This window comes from Carcharhinus amblyrhynchos, chromosome 20 (assembly GCF_965287045.1).
Source record: "Carcharhinus amblyrhynchos chromosome 20, sCarAmb.v2.hapA, whole genome shotgun sequence".
Classification (NCBI taxonomy): domain Eukaryota; kingdom Metazoa; phylum Chordata; class Chondrichthyes; order Carcharhiniformes; family Carcharhinidae; genus Carcharhinus; species Carcharhinus amblyrhynchos.
Window position 1 is genome coordinate 50,087,288 of NC_137343.1, and position 19,831 is coordinate 50,107,118.

A 19,831-nucleotide genomic window follows, 5' to 3' on the forward strand; every position below is an offset into this window, starting at 1 on the left:
CATATCCATACCTACCAGGCCTATCTATAACCCTCAATCATATCCATACCTACCAGGCCTATCTATAACCCTCAATCATATCCCTACCTACCAGGCCTATCTATAACCCTCAATCATATCCATACCTACCAGGCCTATCTATAACCCTCAATCATATCCATACCTACCAGGCCTATCTATAACCCTCAATCATATCCATACCTACCAGGCCTATCTATAACCCTCAATCATATCCATACCTACCAGGCCTATCTATAACCCTCAATCATATCCCTACCTACCAGGCCTATCTATAACCCTCAATCATATCCCTACCTACCAGGCCTATCTATAACCCTCAATCATATCCATAGCTACCAGGCCTATCTATAACCCTCAATCATATCCATACCTACCAGGCCTATCTATAACCCTCAATCATATCCATACTTACCAGGCCTATCTATAACCCTCAATCATATCCATACCTACCAGGCCTATCTATAACCCTCAATCATATCCATACCTACCAGGCCTATCTATAACCCTCAATCATATCCATACCTACCAGGCCTATCTATAACCCTCAATCATATCCCTACCTACCAGGCCTATCTATAACCCTCAATCATATCCCTACCTACCAGGCCTATCTATAACCCTCAATCATATCCATACCTACCAGGCCTATCTATAACCCTCAATCATATCCATACCTACCAGGCCTATCTATAACCCTCAATCATATCCATACCTACCAGGCCTATCTATAACCCTCAATCATATCCCTACCTACCAGGCCTATCTATAACCCTCAATCATATCCCTACCTACCAGGCCTATCTATAACCCTTAATCATATCCATAGCTACCAGGCCTATCTATAACCCTCAATCATATCCATACCTACCAGGCCTATCTATAACCCTCAATCATATCCATACTTACCAGGCCTATCTATAACCCTCAATCATATCCATACCTACCAGGCCTATCTATAACCCTCAATCATATCCATACCTACCAGGCCTATCTATAACCCTCAATCATATCCATACCTACCAGGCCTATCTATAACCCTCAATCATATCCCTACCTACCAGACCTATCTATAACCCTCAATCATATCCATACCTACCAGGCCTATCTATAACCCTCAATCATATCCATACCTACCAGGCCTATCTATAACCCTCAATCATATCCATACCTACCAGGCCTATCTATAACCCTCAATCATATCCCTACCTACCAGGCCTATCTATAACCCTCAATCATATCCATACCTACCAGGCCTATCTATAACCCTCAATCATATCCCTACCTACCAGGCCTATCTATAACCCTCAATCATATCCATACCTACCAGACCTATCTATAACCCTCAATCATATCCCTACCTACCAGGCCTATCTATAACCCTCAATCATATCCATACCTACCAGGCCTATCTATGACCCTCAATCATATCCATACCTACCAGGCCTATCTGTAACCCTCAATCATATCCCTACCTACCAGGCCTATCTATAACCCTCAATCATATCCCTACCTACCAGGCCTATCTATAACCCTCAATCATATCCATACCTACCAGACCTATCTATAACCCTCAATCATATCCATACCTACCAGGCCTATCTATAACCCTCAATCATATCCATACTTACCAGGCCTATCTATAACCCTCAATCATATCCCTACCTACCAGGCCTATCTATAACCCTCAATCATATCCATACCTACCAGGCCTATCTATAACCCTCAATCATATCCATACCTACCAGGCCTATCTATGACCCACAATCATATCCATACCTACCAGGCCTATCTATAACCCTCAATCATATCCATACCTACCAGGCCTATCTGTAACCCTCAATCATATCCCTACCTACCAGGCCTATCTATAACCCTCAATCATATCCCTACCTACCAGGCCTATCTATAACCCTCAATCATATCCATACCTACCAGGCCTATCTATAACCCTCAATCATATCCATACCTACCAGGCCTATCTATAACCCTCAATCATATCCATACTTACCAGGCCTATCTATAACCCTCAATCATATCCCTACCTACCAGGCCTATCTATAACCCTCAATCATATCCATACCTACCAGGCCTATCTATAACCCTCAATCATATCCATACCTACCAGGCCTATCTATAACCCTCAATCATATCCATACCTACCAGGCCTATCTATAACCCTCAATCATATCCATACCTACCAGGCCTATCTATAACCCTCAATCATATCCCTACCTACCAGGCCTATCTATAACCCTCAATCATATCCATACCTACCAGGCCTATCTATAACCCTCAATCATATCCATACCTACCAGGCCTATCTATAACCCTCAATCATATCCATACCTACCAGGCCTATCTATAACCCTCAATCATATCCATACCTACCAGGCCTATCTATAACCCTCAATCATATCCCTACCTACCAGGCCTATCTATAACCCTCAATCATATCCCTACCTACCAGGCCTATCTATAACCCTCAATCATATCCATAGCTACCAGGCCTATCTATAACCCTCAATCATATCCATACCTACCAGGCCTATCTATAACCCTCAATCATATCCATACTTACCAGGCCTATCTATAACCCTCAATCATATCCATACCTACCAGGCCTATCTATAACCCTCAATCATATCCATACCTACCAGGCCTATCTATAACCCTCAATCATATCCATACCTACCAGGCCTATCTATAACCCTCAATCATATCCCTACCTACCAGACCTATCTATAACCCTCAATCATATCCATACCTACCAGACCTATCTATAACCCTCAATCATATCCATACCTACCAGGCCTATCTATAACCCTCAATCATATCCATACCTACCAGGCCTATCTATAACCCTCAATCATATCCCTACCTACCAGGCCTATCTATAACCCTCAATCATATCCATACCTACCAGGCCTATCTATAACCCTCAATCATATCCCTACCTACCAGGCCTATCTATAACCCTCAATCATATCCATACCTACCAGACCTATCTATAACCCTCAATCATATCCCTACCTACCAGGCCTATCTATAACCCTCAATCATATCCATACCTACCAGGCCTATCTATAACCCTCAATCATATCCCTACCTACCAGGCCTATCTATAACCCCCAATCCCATTAGATCCCATATACTCATCCAGAAGTCTTTTAAAAGACCCCAGTGAGTTCGCCTCTACCACCACCGACGGCAGCCGATTCCACTCACTCACCGCCCTCTGGTTGAAAAACTTACCCCTAACATCTCCTCTGTACCTGCTCCCCAGCACCTTAAACCTGTGTCCTCTCGTAGCGACCATTTCAGCCCTGGGAAATAGCCTCTGAGAATCCACCCTATCTATTCCTCTCAACATTTTATAAACCTCTATCAGGTCGCCTCTCAACCTTCGTCTCTCCAGGGAGAAGAGTCCCAGCTCCCTCAACCTATCCTCATAAGGCATGCCTCCCAGTCCAGGCAACATCCTTGTAAATCTCCTCTGGACCCTCTCAATAGCTTCCACATCCTTCCTGTAGTGAGGCGACCAGAACTGCACACAGTACTCCAAGTGGGGTCTGACAAGGGTCTTATAAAGTTGCAGCATTACCTCCCGACTCCTAAACTCAATCCCTCGATTAATGAAGGCCAGTACACCATACGCCTTCTTGACCACATCCTCCACCTGTGAGGCCGATTTAAGAGTCCTATGGACCCGGACCCCAAGATCCTTCTGCTCCTCAACACTGCTAAGACTCCTACCCTTGACATTGTACTCCTTAAGTTAATAACCTGTTAGTTAATAAGCTGAGGAATTCAGGAGAAACCTCTTGGTGCAGGGTGGTTAGAATATGGAACTTGAAGTGAAAAGACCAGTAGGAAACCTCACCAACGGTCACTGTAATACAGCCACACACCGGCACACCACACCAATACAGCCAGCACGGCACAGTTTTTAGAAATAAACTACAAAACAGCAAATGTAGGCACATTAATCTCACATTAATAAGAGACAAGACAACGGAGTTAATTATCCAAATCAATGCTGTGGATTTCCTGTTCCAAATAATCCGTTCGACGGCAATCAACAGTTTCAGAATGGTGAGAATCGGATTTTCGCAAAGATCAGTGGGTAAAATAAGAGGGAATCCAGAAATTTTATAAATATAGAAGTAAAAGGATAAAGGGGACTAAGGTACTGAGTGGAAAACATTGGCTGGAATTCTGACTATCACTGTTTGCTGTGCAGATCCATGGATTTGGGCCGGTGTCTGTGGGAGTTTGCACATTCTCCCCGTGTCTGCGTGGGTTTTCTCCGGGTGCTCTGGTTTCCTCCCACACCCCAAAGATGTGCTCTTAGGCTGATTGGTGTAACAAATTGTCCCTAAATTAGTCTCCCTTCAATCTGGTTTCCAATGTGGAGTGCCATAAACATAGACAAGGGTCATGGGTGGAGAGGGGACTCACAATGTTAAGATGGTGACGTGGGCTGGTTGGGCCAAGGGGCCTGCTTCCCGGGCTGGGTTGTTCCTTGTTCACTGCCACGACTAGTGAAGAATTTAGCGCTCATCCTGCCAGCGCGAATGGTCAGAGAATTTAGAATCAGAGAATCCCTACAGTGAAGGCGGAGGCCATTTGGCCCATTGAGCTTGCAATGACCAGAATTGCACCCAGGCTCCATCCATACACATCCCTGGACACTAAGGGGCAACTTAGCACGGCCAATGCACCCTAACCAGCACATCTTTGCACTGTGGGAGGAAACAGGAGCATCCGGAGGAAACCCACACCGACACGGGGAGAACGTACACAGAGGTCGGACTCGAACCCGGGTCCCTGGTGCTGTGAGGCAGCAGTGCTGACCTTATTCCAGCTATTGTATCTGTCTTCACAGCAGAAGAGGGTGGTGTTGGTGTAAAGATGAAAGAGGCAGTGATTTCAATAGGATAAAATAAACTGAGACCGTCTGAAGAAGTTTCAAAATAGGTTGGCATCACTCCAAGTATCCTGTTGGGATAGATGCCAGGTTACTGAAGAAAAACCATGGTGGAGTTGGGAGAAGTTCTGATTATAGTTGTTCCCTGGACACTGGAATAGTGTCAGAGGACTGAAGGAATGTTAACCTCACACCCCTGTTCAAAGAGGGGACAGTATAAATATGGGAGTATATATGGTGACCAATTTAACATCAATTGCGAAAAGGGCTGGAGTCTTGTCTCAGATAAAACTAATTCTTGCTGGGAGAATTATTGAGGGATATGAGTGGTTTTAAGAACATAAGAAATAGGAGCAGGAGTCGGCCATCTAGCCCTTCGAGCCTGCCCCGCCATTCAATAAGATCATGGCTGATCTGAAGTGGATCAGTTCCACTTTCCTGCTTTCTCCCCTTAATTCCCCTGTCTATCAGAAACCTATTTACCCGCGTCTTAAATATATTTAGTGAGGCAGCCTCCACCACTTCAACGGGCAGAGAATTCCAGAGATTCACCACCCTTTGAGTGAAGAAGTTCCTCCTCAACTCCGTTCTAAACCGCCCCCCCTTATCTTGAGGCTGTGCCCTCTAGTCCTGCTGTCCTTTCTGAGCGGGAAGAATCTCTCTACCTCTACCCTATCCATCCCCTTCATTATCTTATACGTCTCTATAAGATCCCCCCTCATCCTTCTAAACTCCAACGAGTACAAGCCCAGTCTATTTAGTCTCTCTTCTAGCTCAACCCCCTCATCTCCGGTATCAGCCTAGTAAACCTCCTCTGCACTCCCTCCAAGGCCAAAATATCCTTGCGCAAGTGCGGCGACCAAAACTGCACACAGTACTCCAGCTGCGGCCTCACCAGTGCCCTGTACAGTTGCAGCAAGACCTCCCTGCTTTTATATTCTATCCCTCTCGCTATAAAGGTCAGCATCCCATTTGCCTTCCTGACCACCTGCTGCACCTGTAGGTTGGGTTTTTGCGACTCGTGCACAAGGACCCCGAGGTCCCTCTGCACCGTAGCATGCTGCAGCTTTTCGCCCTTTAAATAGTAATCCCTCCTACTATTATTCCTGCCAAACTGGATAACCTCACACTTGCCAACATTGTATTCCATCTATTCATTTATGGGACATGTGCATTGGTGGCTGGTTCCAGCATTTATTGCCCATCCCTAGTTACCCTTGGAGGGCAGTTGAGAGTCACCCCACATTGCTTTGGCTCTGAAGTCCCATGTAGGCCAGACTGGGTAAGGATGGCAGATTTCACTTCCCTAAAGGACATTAGTGAACCAGATGGGCTTTTCCGACAATGGTTTCATCAGTAGATTCTTAATTCCAGGTATATTTTATGGAACTCAAATTCTACCATCTGCTGGGTCACTGCCTGTGTGTGGAGTTTGCACATTCTCCTCGTGTCTGTGTGGGTTTCCTCCCACAGTCCAAAGATGTGCGGGTTAGGTTGATTGGCCGTGCTAAGAAACTGCCCCTTAGTGTCCAGGGATGTGTAGGTTAGAGGGATTAGTGGATATAATATGTAGGGAAATGGGCCTGGGTGGGATTGTGCAGACTCGATGGGCTGAAGGGCCTCTTTCTGCACTGTAGGGTTTCTATGATTCTATGATAGGGTTCGGACCTGAGCTTCGCTGAGTTTCTGGATTAATAGTCTAGTTTATTTTCTCCTATTGACTATCACTCCCCCCCTCCAAATGGGAGACCCACGCACTGGTGGGATTTCCCCACTGGATTGTCCCAGCCCATCCCCCACCAGTGATATCGCCGGGATGCCCACTTACGTGCCCCACATGAGATGGTTCATTGGCGCGAGGTCACGTTGACGCAAAAATCATGGCAGGTCCCCCACAATGTGTACAGGGACCCAACGGAACCCTCTGGGGGGGGGGGGGGTGCACTGATGAGTATAGCCCCGAGGGGGGCGGGTCGGGGGGAGAGGGTCACGCCCAGCCAGTATCCCTGGCGCTGCCCCGGGCACTACCCACTGGGGCAACACTTCTACCCGAGGATGAGCTGGACTGTGCTGCCTAGAAGAGCGTTGGAAGCAGATAGCACGGAAAAGAGCACCGGATAATTTTTTTTGAAGGGGGGGCAAATGGGGGAAGAGCAGGCAAACGGAAATCATTCAATAGCCTCATCACAGGCCGAATGTAGCCTCATTCTATCCTAGCCCATTGCCCGGGTTTCCCTAACCCTCCCCTAACTCCCCATTATGCACTTCAGACTCTGGCCACTGCGACAGTGGAAACAATGGGCAGGATTTTACAGCCTCGCTTGGGCGAGACTGGAAATCCTCACCCAAAGTCAATGGCGATTTCCAGTGTCGGACCCTCGCCCAGACCGATTCCATGGCAGCTAGAGTTCGGGCCAATGCCATCAGGGATATGCCAGCATTTCCTTCTCCTTCCTATTATTCAGCCAATTTTGGACTTCTGTTACTCCTGCCCCTTTAACTCCATGAGCTAACACTTTACTCAAGTTTATTGTGTGGCAGTGTTTCTTCTGAAGGACTATGTATACCACATCAACAGTGTCACCCTCATCAACCCTCTCATTACCTCCTCAAAAAACTCCAGCAAGTTAAACACAATTTTCTCTTTAGCTGGATCTTCCTAATCAAGTCTCACAGCCCCAGGTTAAAGTCCAACGGGTTTATTTGGTAGCAAAAGCCACTAGCTTTCGGGGCGCTGTCCCTTCACCAGGTGAGTGGGGAGTTCTGTTCACAAACAGGGCATATAAAGATACAAACTCAATTTACAGAATAATGATTAGAATGCGATTCTTTATAGCTGATCAAGTCTTAAAGGTACAGACAATGTGAGTGGAGAGAGGGTTAAGCACAGGTTAAAGAGATGTGTATTGTCTCCAGACAGGACAGTTAGTGAGATTTTGCAAACCCAGGCAAGTCGTGGGGGTTACAGATAGTGTGACATGAACCCAAGATCCCGGGTGAGGCCGTCCTCATGTGTGCGGAACTTGGCTATCAGTTTCTAATCAGCGACTCTACAAAGAACCCCCAGCTTCCGTCGCCAAACTACGGACTTCCTACAGAAACTCAGCACACATGGAGCAGTTGAACCAGAGACACTCCTCATCACAATGGATGTCTCGGCGCTCTACACCAACATCCCCCATGACGATGGCATTGCTGCCACTGCCTCAGTACTCAATGCCGACAACTGACAGTTTCCAGATGCAATTTTACAACTCATCCACTTCATCCTGGACCACAATGTCTTCACTTCAACAACCAGTTCTTCATCCAGACACAAGGAACAGCCATGGGGACCAAATTCGCAACTCAATATGCCAACATCTTCATGCACAGGCTCGAACAAGACTTCTTCACCACACAGGACCTTCAACCGATGCTATACACTAGATACATCAATGACATTTTCTTCCTTTGGACTCATGGTGAACAATCACAGAAACAACTGTATGATGACATCAACAAGTTGGACCCCACCATCAGACTCAACATGGACTATTCTCCGGAATCGGCTGCATTCTTGGATACACGCATCTCCATCAAGGACGGTCACCTCAGAACCTCACTGTACCGCAAGCCCACAGGTAACCTCACGGTGCTCCACTTCTCCAGCTTCCACCCTAAACACGTTAAAGAAGCCATCCCTTACGGGCAAGCCCTCTGTATACACAGGATCTGTTCAAATGAGGAGGATCATGACAGACACCTCCAGATGCTGAAAGATGCCCTCATAAGAACAGGATATGGCGCTCGACTCATCGATCATCGGTTCCAACGCCCCACAGTGAAAAACTGCACCGACCTCCCCAGAAGACAAACATGGGACACGGTGGACAGAGCACCCTTCGTCGTCCAGTACTTCCCCAGAGCGGAGAAGCTACGACATCTTCTCTGGAGTCTTCAACATATCATTGATGGAGACGAACATCTCGCCAGGGCCATCCCCACACCCCCACTTCTTGCCTTCAAACAACCTCACAACCTCAAACTACCTGGAGCAGCAAACTACCTGGAATCACTTAGGTGTTCCCACACAAGGGCTGCATGAGAAATTCCTGAGACATTTCAGTTTCTTGCATCGGAAACCCTTTGAAAGTCTGATCTAACATTGGAGAGTTCAGCTAGTTCTCCCCACTTAGCAGAACAGTTACCCAGGAAAAACTGGAATGATGAAAACCATTTCTAACTTGTCCTCTGGACTGCTCCCCCCACCGAACATGTAACTACAATCTTAACCACACCACCCCTGCGCCCCCCCCCGACTAACCCTCACCACCCACGACAGCTCCTGACCCCCAACCACCTGGATACCCCAACAACACCCACAACCCCGGTCTCTGCACCCCATCACACCTCCCACTCCCGAGTGCCCCCAAATACTCTTCCGAACCCAGCGCACTCCCTGACTCCACCACCCAAACCCCACCCCCCACCCCATCCCTGCCCCACCCAATCCTGACACCTCACCCACTTACCGCACACAGCTTCTCCGGGCGCCAGGGGGCGAGGATTTTTAACTTACCCATTCAAGGAAGCTGATGCCATAAAGTATGGGACGTGGCTTCAATTTCCGCCAATGGTCCTGTCCTGCACCGGAGACCTCCAGGGGCAGGTTACGCTCCACATTTCTCAGTAGGTCCAGACCGGAGGGGATGGGGGGGTCTGGATGAGAAATGTGCGGCTCCAGACTAAGATAGGAAACTAGCAACAGAGGACGCGGTAGCACAGTGGGTTAGCACTGTGTCGCTTCCCAGCCCCAGGGTCCTGGGTTCGATTCCCGGCTCGGGTCACTGCGTGTGGAGTTTGCACATTCTCCCCATGTCTGCGTGGGTTTCCTCCGGGTACTCCCGTTTCCTCCCACAGTCCAAAGATGTGTGGGTTAGGTTGATTGGCCATGCTAAGAAATTGCCCCTTAGTGTCCAGGGATGTGTAGGTTAGAGGGATTAGTGGGTATAATATGTAGGGATATGGGGGTGGGATTGTGATTGAAGGGCCTCTTTCTGCACTGTTCAGCCCACCAAGCATGCATTGAGAACAGTAATGGATATCTCATCTCCTCCTCCCTACGGTTGCCCAGTGCTTAGCACCGCTGCCTCACTGGGACCCAGGTTCAATTCTGGTCACTGCCTGTGTGGAGTTTGCACATTCTCCCCGTATCTGCCTGGGTTTCCTTTGCGGGCTCCGGTTTCTCCCCACACTCCAAAGACGTTGAGGGGGGTTAGGTGGATTGGCGAAATTAACCCCAAGTGATTATCAGGGTAAATGTGTGGGAATAGGTGAGTTGGAGACTCTTGGGCCAAATAGCTTCCTTCTGCACTGTAGGGATCCCGTGACTCCCTGGTGTCCCTAACACGGAATCCCAGCCCCGTGATGCCTCACCCTTCAAGATGTTCAGTATCAATCCCAGCACCAGGCCACTGGACGGAGCGTCAGGCACAAACAGCGTGTAGTCTCCAAATGGCACGTTTATCACATCTTCGGATAACTGGGCCGTGTAGTTTCTCAGGTCCTCAAGGGTTATAATCCCACCTGCCAAGGAAAATGGGATTGAATGTGAGTGAGTCGAATAAAAATGGTTCAACCGTACGGTGGAAGCAAACTCTGTTACAATGGCTGCCAAGACAGTTCCTCAAGGACTACACACAATTCTGGAGGAGTTAAGAACATAAGAACATAAGAAATAGGAGCAGGAGTCGGCCATCTAGCCCTTCGAGCCTGCCCCGCCATTCAATAAGATCATGGCTGATCTGTCGTGGCTCAGTTCCACTTTCCCGCCCTCTCCCCATAACCCTTAATCCCCTCGCTTATCAAAAACTAGAACATAGAACATAGAACACTACAGCACAAACAGGCCCTTCGGCCCACAAGTTGCGCCGATTACATCAATACCTACCAATCCATAGACCTATCTATAACCCCCAATCCCATTAAATCCCATATACTCATCCAGAAGTCTCTTAAAAGACCCCAGTGAGTTCGCCTCCACCACCACCGACGGCATCCGATTCCACTCACTCACCACCCTCTGAGTGAAAAACTTACCCCTAACATCTCCTCTGTACTTGCTTCCCTGCACCTTAAACCTGTGTCCTCTCGTAGCGACCATTTCAACCCGGGGAAATAGCCTCCGAGAATCCAGGGTGGATTCCTCTCAACATCTTATAAACCTCTATCAGGTCGCCTCTCAACCTTCGTCTCTCCAGGGAGAAGAGTCCCAGCTCCCTCAACCTATCCTCATAAGGCATGCCTCCCAATCCAGGCAACATCCTTGTAAATCTCCTCTGCACCCTTTCAATAGCTTCCACATCCTTCCTGTAGTGAGGCGACCAGAACTGCACACAGTACTCCAAGTGGGGTCTGACAAGGGTCTTATAAAGTTGCAGCATTACCTCCCGACTCCTAAACTCAATCCCTCGATTAATGAAGGCCAGTACACCATACGCCTTCTTGACCACATCCTCCACCTGCGAGGCCTATTTAAGAGTCCTATGGACCCGGACCCCAAGATCCTTCTGCTCTTCAACACTGCTAAGACTCCTACCCTTGATATTGTACTCGTTCATCCCATTGGACCTGCCAAAATGGACCACTACACATTTATCTGCGTTGAAGTCCATCTGCCACTTCTCCGCCCAGTCTTGCATCCTATCTATGTCACGCTGCAACTTCTGACATCCCTCCAGACCATCCACAACACCACCAACCATCGTGTCATCGGCAAACTTACTAACCCATCCCTCCACTTCCTCATCTAGGTCATTTATGAGTTGTTCATTTTTAACCTACGCTATATTTTTATGAAGCAAAGGATACAGACAAAGGCAGGTATATGGAATTTGGTGCACTCAAAGAACAACCCAGCCCGGGAAACAGGCCCTTTGCCCAATGAGCCCTCGCCGCCATCTTCACAATGTGTTTTTCCTCCTCCACCCTTGACCCGTGTCTATGCCTATGGTACCCCCACTGGAAACCAGATTGAGGGGATAATAAACCCTCCTGTGTGATAGAACTGGAAGTGTTTCAGATGAGTGCCTTCGAATGCTTTCCACGTGGCTCAGTGAGTGGGAGATTTGACACCAGCCAGGTTCAAGCAACCTGCTTTATCGGCATCCCACTCCATCAGCTGTAGGATTCGGTCCCTCCACAATGGTTAGCACTGCCCGCCTCACAGTGCCAGAGACCCGGGTTCAATTCCCAGCTCGGGTCACCGTCTGTGCAGAGGCTGCACATTCTCCCCGTGTCTGCGTGGGTTTCCCCCCCCGGGTGCTCCGGTTTCCTCCCCGCATCCCGAAAGATGGGCATTGACCATGCTAAATTCTCCCTCAAACAGGCACTGAAGGGTGGCAACGAGGGGATTTTCACGGTAACTTCATTGTAGTGTTAATGTAAGCCCACTTGTGACGCGAGTAAATAAATTTAAACTCCACCACTGGCACACAGTGTGCATCGTACAAATTTAGTGCTGCTAGTTGCCAAGATCCCTTTGACAGAATTTGCAAAATCCATATTCTCTCAAAGAACAAGGGCAATAGATACACGTACAGAGATAGCCCGGGAAATTACCAACCGGTGAGTCTGACCTCAGTGGTTGGTAAGCTGATGGAGAGGCTTCTGAGGGACAAGATTTACGAACATTTGGAGAGGTTTGACATGATCAGGAATAGTCAGCATGGATTTGTCAAGGGCAGGTCGTGCCTTACGAGCCTAGTTGAGTTCTTCGATAATGTGACTGAACACATTGACGAAGGAAGTGCCGTGGACGTGATGTACATGGACTTCAGCAAGGCGTTTGATAAGGTCCCCCATGCAAGACTTCTTGAGAAGGTGAGAGGGCATGGGATCCAAGGGCCTTTGGCCTTGTGGATCCAGAACTGGCTTGCCTGCAGAAGGCAGAGAGTGGTTGTGGATGGGGCTTTTTCTGCATGGAGGTCAGTCACCAGCAGAGTGCCTCAAGGATCTGTTCTGGGACCCTTGTTGTTTGTCATTTTCATAAATGACCTGGATGAGGAAGTGGAGGGATGGGTAAGTAAGTTCGCTGATGACACGAAGGTTGGTGGTGTTGTGGATGGTCTGGAAGGATGGCAAAAGTTGCAGCAGGACATAAATAGGATGCAGGACTGGGCGGAGAAGTGGCAGATGGACTTCAACACGGATAAATGTGTAGTCGTCCATTTTGGCAGAACCAACGGGATGAACGAGTACACTATCAAGGGCAGAAGTCTGAGTAGTGTTGAGGAGCGGAAGGATCTTGGGGTCCGGGTCCACGGGACTCTTAAATCGGCCTCGCAGGTGGAGGAGGTGGTCAAGAAGGCGTATGGTGTACTGGCCTTCATTAATCGAGGGATTGAGTTTAGGAGTCAGGAGGTAATGCTGCAACTTTATAAGACCCTTGTCAGGCCTCATTTAGAGTATTGTGCGCAGTTCTGGTCGCCTCACTATAGGAAAGATGTAGAAGCTATTGAGAGGGTACAGAGGAGATTTACAAGGATGTTGCCTGGACTGGGAGGCATTCCTTATGAAGTTAGGTTGAGGGAGCTGGGACTCTTCTCCCTGGAGAGACGAAGGTTGAGAGGCGACCTGATAGAAGTTTACAAAATGTTGAGAGGAATAGATAGGGTGGATTCTCAGAGGCTATTTCCCCGGGTTGAAATGGTCGCTACGAGAGGACACAGATTTAAGGTGCGGGGAGGGAGGTTCAGAAGTGATGTTAGGGGTAAGTTTTTCACTCAGAGGGTGGTGAGTGAATGGAATCGGCTGCCGTCAGTGGTGGTGGAGGCGAACTCGCTGGGGTCTTTTAAAAGACTCCTGGATGAGTATATGGGGTTTAATGAGATTGAGGTTTATAGATAGGTCTGTAGGTTGGTAGGTGATGATGTGATCGGCGCAACTCGTGGGCCGAAGGGCCTGTTTGTGCTGTAGTGTTCTATGTTCTATGTGCACACCACCACCTCCACTTTCCCTTCCAAGTCATTGGCCATTTTAGCTTCAGGAGGTATCGCTACATCTTCACTACAGCTGGGTCCAATCCTTGAAAGCCTCTTTCTAACAAGTCCGTGCAGTACCTACACCACACATGGTCCAGCAAATCTTATCGCGGTGAATGAGATGGTGGGCGACAAATGCTGGGCTTGCCAGCGACACTCCGTACATCGAAAAAGGAAAAAAAAACATCTTATTTGCCGTGTGTTGATCAGAAGCTTCTACCTGATGCATTGGAGAGAAAGCACTTTTCCTTACCTGCCTTCTGGATATCATCCACTATTTGCTGGGAGAGAGATCCATTATAAAATGCATCAGCGCCTTCGTCCGCCAGAATCTGATAGGTTGCTGCTAATTTGGGCAACTTGATGATCTCGTTTTCCCGGAACACTTTCCCATCGATGTTGCAAAATATTTCACTGTTGAGAGAAAGACAAGAGGTTCAGTAGCTCCATTTGTACCGACACATCTATTCTACAGGTTAGCGGAGACCAGGTGTGACGGTCATGTCGGGGGGAGGGCTCAGAGGCGACTGAAACACCTGGAACACAGCTGGGCAGTGCCTGCTGGGCACGCTACTCTCTCCAGCGAGATCCCTGTTGGTGAGGACCCTACGAGATCTGGAGGCCAGCTTCCCCCGGCGAGCAGCTAAGGGCAAGTGAGCCCAGAAAATAACGTTGGGGGCTACATTCTACGAGTTTCTGGATATTGATGTTCACTTAGCGTCGTTCCTGGGCATGGCACTGATTTCGCCAGCAAAATGCGGCTGGCAAGCTCACGAGAGGCGAGAAAAACTGGGCGCAAACCCGATTTTTCACCTGGCAAAGAAAAAGAACAAAGAACAAAATCAGCCTGAGAAACAGGCCCCTCGGCCCAACGAGCCCGCGCCGCCATCTCAACACCACCAGTCCCCCTCTCCCCCCGTGAACCTTATTTAAAACAATCTCCTATATCCACCCATCTCCAACCCAGTCATGTGCCTGTCGAAGTTACTCTTAAACAACTCCAGCATGTTTGCCTCCACCACCTTACTTGGCAGAGCATTCCATATCCCCACTATCCTCTGTGTGAAAAACCTCCCTCTAATATCTGTGTTGTACCTCTCCCCCCCTCACCTTAAGCCCATGGCCCCTTGTCCTACGTGTCTCTATTATAGGAAATAGTTTACCTCTGTTTACTCTATCTATACCCTTCATAATCTTATATACCTCTATTAGATCGCCCCTCAGTCGCCGTCTATCAAGGGAAAAGAGCCCCAATTTGTTCAATCTTTCCTCATACCCCAGTCCTTCCAAACCAGGCAACATCCTGGTGAACCTCCTCTGCACTCTCTCCAGAGTCTCCACGTCCTTCCGGTAGTAAGGTGTCCCATCTCACCAGCTCACACGCTGAGCGACTGGTGGGACCTGTCGGTAAGATAGAATCCCAACAGGGATCAGAGAATCCGTATAGTGTAGCAGGAGGCCATTGAGTCTGCACTAACTAATCCCACCCAAGCTCTATGCCCGTAACCTCATGTATTCACCCGACACACAAAAAGCAATTTAGTTTGGCCAATCCACCTAATCTACACGTCTTTGGAGTGTGGGATGGAACTGGAGACTAGAACCCTACAGTGCAGAAAGGGGCCCTTCGGCCCATCGAGTCTGCACCCAACACAATCCCACCCAGGCCCATATCCCCCATATTATACCCACTAATCCCTCTAACCTACACATCCCTGGACACTGAGGGCCAATTTCTTAGCCAATCAACCTAACCCGCACATCTTTGGGGTGGAAACCGGAGCAAACCCACGCAGACACGAGGAGAATGTGCAAACTCCACACACGGACAGTGACCCGAGCCGGGAATCGAACCCAGGACCCTGGAGCTGTGAAGCAGCAGTGCGAACCGCTGTATTAGGAGGAAACCCACGCAGACACGAGGAGAATGTGCAAACTCCACACACAGACAGTGACCCGAGCCGGGAATCGAACCCAGGTCCCTGGAGCTGTGAAGCAGCAGTGCGAACCGCTGTGTTAAGCGAAAACCCACGCAGACACGGGGAGAACATGCAAACTCCACACAGACAGGAACCCAAGGCTGGAATTGAGGCCGGGTCCCTGACACTGTGGGGCAGCAGGGCTAACCACTGTGCCACCAGGATAGAACATAGAACATAGAACACTACAGCACAAACAGGCCCTTTGGCCCACAAGTTGCGCCGATCACATCTATACCTACCAATCCATAGAACTATCTGTAACTCCCAATCCCATTAAATCCCATATACTCATCCAGAAGTCTCTTAAAAGACCCCAGCGAGTTCGCCTCCACCACCGACGGCAGCCGATTCCACTCACTCACCACCCTCTGAGTGAAAAACTTACCCCTAACATCTCCTCTGTACCTGCTCCCCAGCACCTTAAACCTGTGTCCTCTCGTAGCGACCATTTCAGCCCTGGGAAATAGCCTCCGAGAATCCACCCTATCTATTCCTCTCAACATTTTATAAACCTCTATCAGGTCGCCTCTCAACCTTTGTCTCTCCAGGGAGGAGACCTAGCTCCCTCAACCTATCCTCATAAGGCATGCCTCCCAATCCAGGCAACATCCTTGTAAGTCTCCTCTGCACCCTCTCAATAGCTTCCACATCCTTCCTGTAGTGAGGCGACCAGAACTGCGCACAGTACTCCAAGTGGGGTCTGACAAGGGTCTTATAAAGTTGCAGCATTACCTCCCGACTCCTAAACTCAATCCCTCGATTAATGAAGGCCAGTACACCATACGCCTTCTTGACCACATCCTCCACCTGCGAGGTCGATTTGAGAGTCCTGTGGACCTGGACCCCAAGATCCTTCTGCTCCTCAACCCTGCTAAGACTCCTACCCTTGATATTGTACTCCTGCATCCTGGTGGTCCTGCCAAAATGGACCACTACACATTTATCTGCGTTGAAGTCCATCTGCCACTTCTCCGTCCAGTCTTGCATCCGATCTATGTCCCGCTGCAACTTCTGATATCCCTCCAGACTATCCACAACACCACCAACCTTCGTATCGTCGGCGAACTTACTAACCCATCCCTCCACTTCCTCATCCAGGTCATTTATGAAAATGACAAACAGCAAGGGTCCTGTTACAGATCCCTGGGCACTCCACTGGTGACCAACCTCCATGCAGAAAAAGACCCATCCACAACCACTCTCTGCCTTCTACAGGCAAGCCAGTTCTGGATCCACAAGGCCAAAGCCCCTTGGATACCATGCCCTCTCACCTTCTCAAGAAGTCTTGCATGGGGAACCTTATCGAACTCATACTTTGGCTTTGTTTAAGATTCTTGTTTGTGATTAAGGCGTGCCAGTTTCAAATGTGACATGGAAACCAATGGGATTTGGATCACTACTTCCTAGAAGAACTTCTGAGATGCCATTATTAATTAACTTTTCCCTCGTTAATCTATATTAGATTCAGCAAGAAGTCTTGCAACACCAGGTTAAAGTCCAACAGGTTTATCTGGTGGCACGAGCTTTCGGAGCACTGCCCCTTCATCAGGTGAATTGAACCTGGTGTTGTGAGACTGCTTACTGAGCATTCCCCAGTCCAACGCCGGCAACTCCACATCATCAATACTAGATCGAAAATAACTTTATCCCCCAGCCAGTTCTACAATGTACTACTCCAGGAAATATCTCAAAAACGTTCTACAAACTCATCTTCTAGACCACCCTTGTCTCTCGGAGGATCAATGGGGAGTTCTCAGCAGGACTCCCAGCTTCGCACTCCTGCTCCATGTTTGTATCCATCCTCTTCGATTGTGGTGGCCGTAACATCAGGAAACTAATTGTCATAGCCATACAAAAAACTGCAGCAGGCGACGGTGCAGAGGGACCTGGGGGTCCTTGTGCATGAGTCGCAAAAACCCAGCCTGCAGGTGCAGCAGGTGGTCAGGAAGGCGAATGGGATGCTGGCCTTCATAGCGAGGGGGATTGAATATAAAAGTAGGGAGGTCTTGCTGCAGCTGTATAGGGCATTGGTGAGGCCGCAGCTGGAGTACTGTGTGCAGTTTTGGTCGCCGCACCTGCGCAAGGATATTTTGGCCCTGGAGGGAGTGCAGAGGAGGTTTACTAGGCTGATGCCGGAGTTGAGGGGGTTGAGCTATGAGGAGAGGCTGAATAAACTAGGCTTGTACTCGTTAGAGTTTAGAAGAATGAGGGGAGATCTCATTGAGACGTATAAGATGATGAATGGGATGGATAGGATAGAGGTGGAGAGACTCTTCCCGCTCAGAAAGGACAGTAGGACTAGGGGGCACAGCCTCAAGATAAAGGGGGGGCGGTTTAGAACGGAGTTGAGGAGGAACTTCTTCACTCAAAGGGTGGTGAATCTCTGGAATTCTCTGCCCGTTGAAGTGGTGGAGGCTACCTCGCTAAATATATTTAAGACGCGGGTTGATGGGTTTTTGATAAGAGAGGGGATTAAGGGTTATGGGGAGAGGGCGGGAATGTGGAACTGAGCCACGACAGATCAGCCATGATCTTATTGAATGGCGGGGCAGGCTCGAAGGGCTAGATGGGAGACTCTTCCTGCTCAAAAAAAACAGTAGGACTAGGGGGCACAGCCTCAAGATAAAGGGGGGGCGGTTTAGAACGGAGTTGAGGAGGAACTTCTTCACTCAAAGGGTGGTGAATCTCTGGAATTCTCTGCCCGTTGAAGTGGTGGAGGCTGCCTCGCTAAATATATTTAAGACGCGGGTTGATGGGTTTTTGATAAGCGAGGGGATTAAGGGTTATGGGGAGAGGGCAGGAATGTGGAACTGAGCCACAACAGATCAGCCATGATCTTATTGAATGGCGGGGCAGGCTCGAAGGGCTAGATGGCCAACTCCTGCTCCTATTTCTTGTGTTCTTATGTTCTTAAAATGGCGTTGATACATCCCAAGGGGACATGGGTTTACTCACTCATGACTCTCCAGTCACTGGAGTTAGTCCACTGCCTTCCTCGAAATCCTAGCCTTGGTGTGTAGCACGGAGTTTTGATTCCGTGTTATAAAATGTCCATTGAGGCAGTCGAATAGGTGTAAAAAAAGATTTCCAAGTGGAAATGTGTTGTAGTTATACAGATACACTCTCTTTTCTTGAAACAAGGAGACTGAACAACGGCCAAATGGGAGTCTTTGATTCTGATTTGATTTAATTTATTATTATCACCTGTATTGGGTGAAAAGTATTGTTTCTTGCGCAGTATACAGCCAAAGCATACCATTCATAGAGAAGGAAAGGAGAGAGTGCAGAATGTAGTGTTACAGTCACAGCTAGGGTGTAAAGGAGCTTAATGCGAGGTAAGTCCATTCAAAAGTCTGACAGCAGCAGGGAAGAAGCTGTTCTTGAGTTGGTTAGTACGTGACCTCAGGCTTTTGTATCTTTCTCCCAACGGAAGAAGGTGGAAGAGAGAATGTCCGGGGTCCTTGATTGTGCTGGCTGCTTTGTTGAGGCAGCGGGAAGTGTAGACAGAGTCAATGGATGGGAGGTTGGTTCACCTGATGAATTGGCTATATTCACCACGTTTTTACAGTCTTGGGCAGAGCAGGAACCCATACCAAACTGTGATACAACCAGAAAGAATGCTTTCTAAGGTGCATCTGTAAAAGTTGGTGAGAGTCGTAGCGGACATGCCAAATTTCCTTCGTCTTCTGAGAAAGTAGAGGCGTAGGAAAATTCTGAAAGGGATTGAGTAGACAGAGTGAGAGCATTTCCAATTATGGGGAAAGAGCATAACTAAAGACCATCGATATAAGATAGTCAGCAAGAAATTAAACAGTGAGTTCAGGCAAAATATCCTCAGCTCAGGAGTGTGGAACTTGTTATCACAGGGAGATGATGAA

General features: G+C 48.5%; 1 protein-coding gene across 1 annotated transcript in view; it reads right to left on the reverse strand.

The window, feature by feature from the left end:
• The window catches only part of LOC145356181 (glutathione hydrolase 1 proenzyme-like), a 101,910-nt gene that overhangs the window by 26,093 nt on the left and 55,986 nt on the right, over nucleotides 1-19,831 (reverse strand). The window contains exons 6-7 of the mRNA XM_080208790.1: nucleotides 14,225-14,385; nucleotides 10,367-10,516 (exon numbers count right to left, since the gene is read on the reverse strand). Of these exons, the coding sequence (XP_080064916.1) occupies nucleotides 10,367-10,516; nucleotides 14,225-14,385 (311 nt within the window). The remainder of the gene's footprint in view (nucleotides 1-10,366; nucleotides 10,517-14,224; nucleotides 14,386-19,831) is intronic.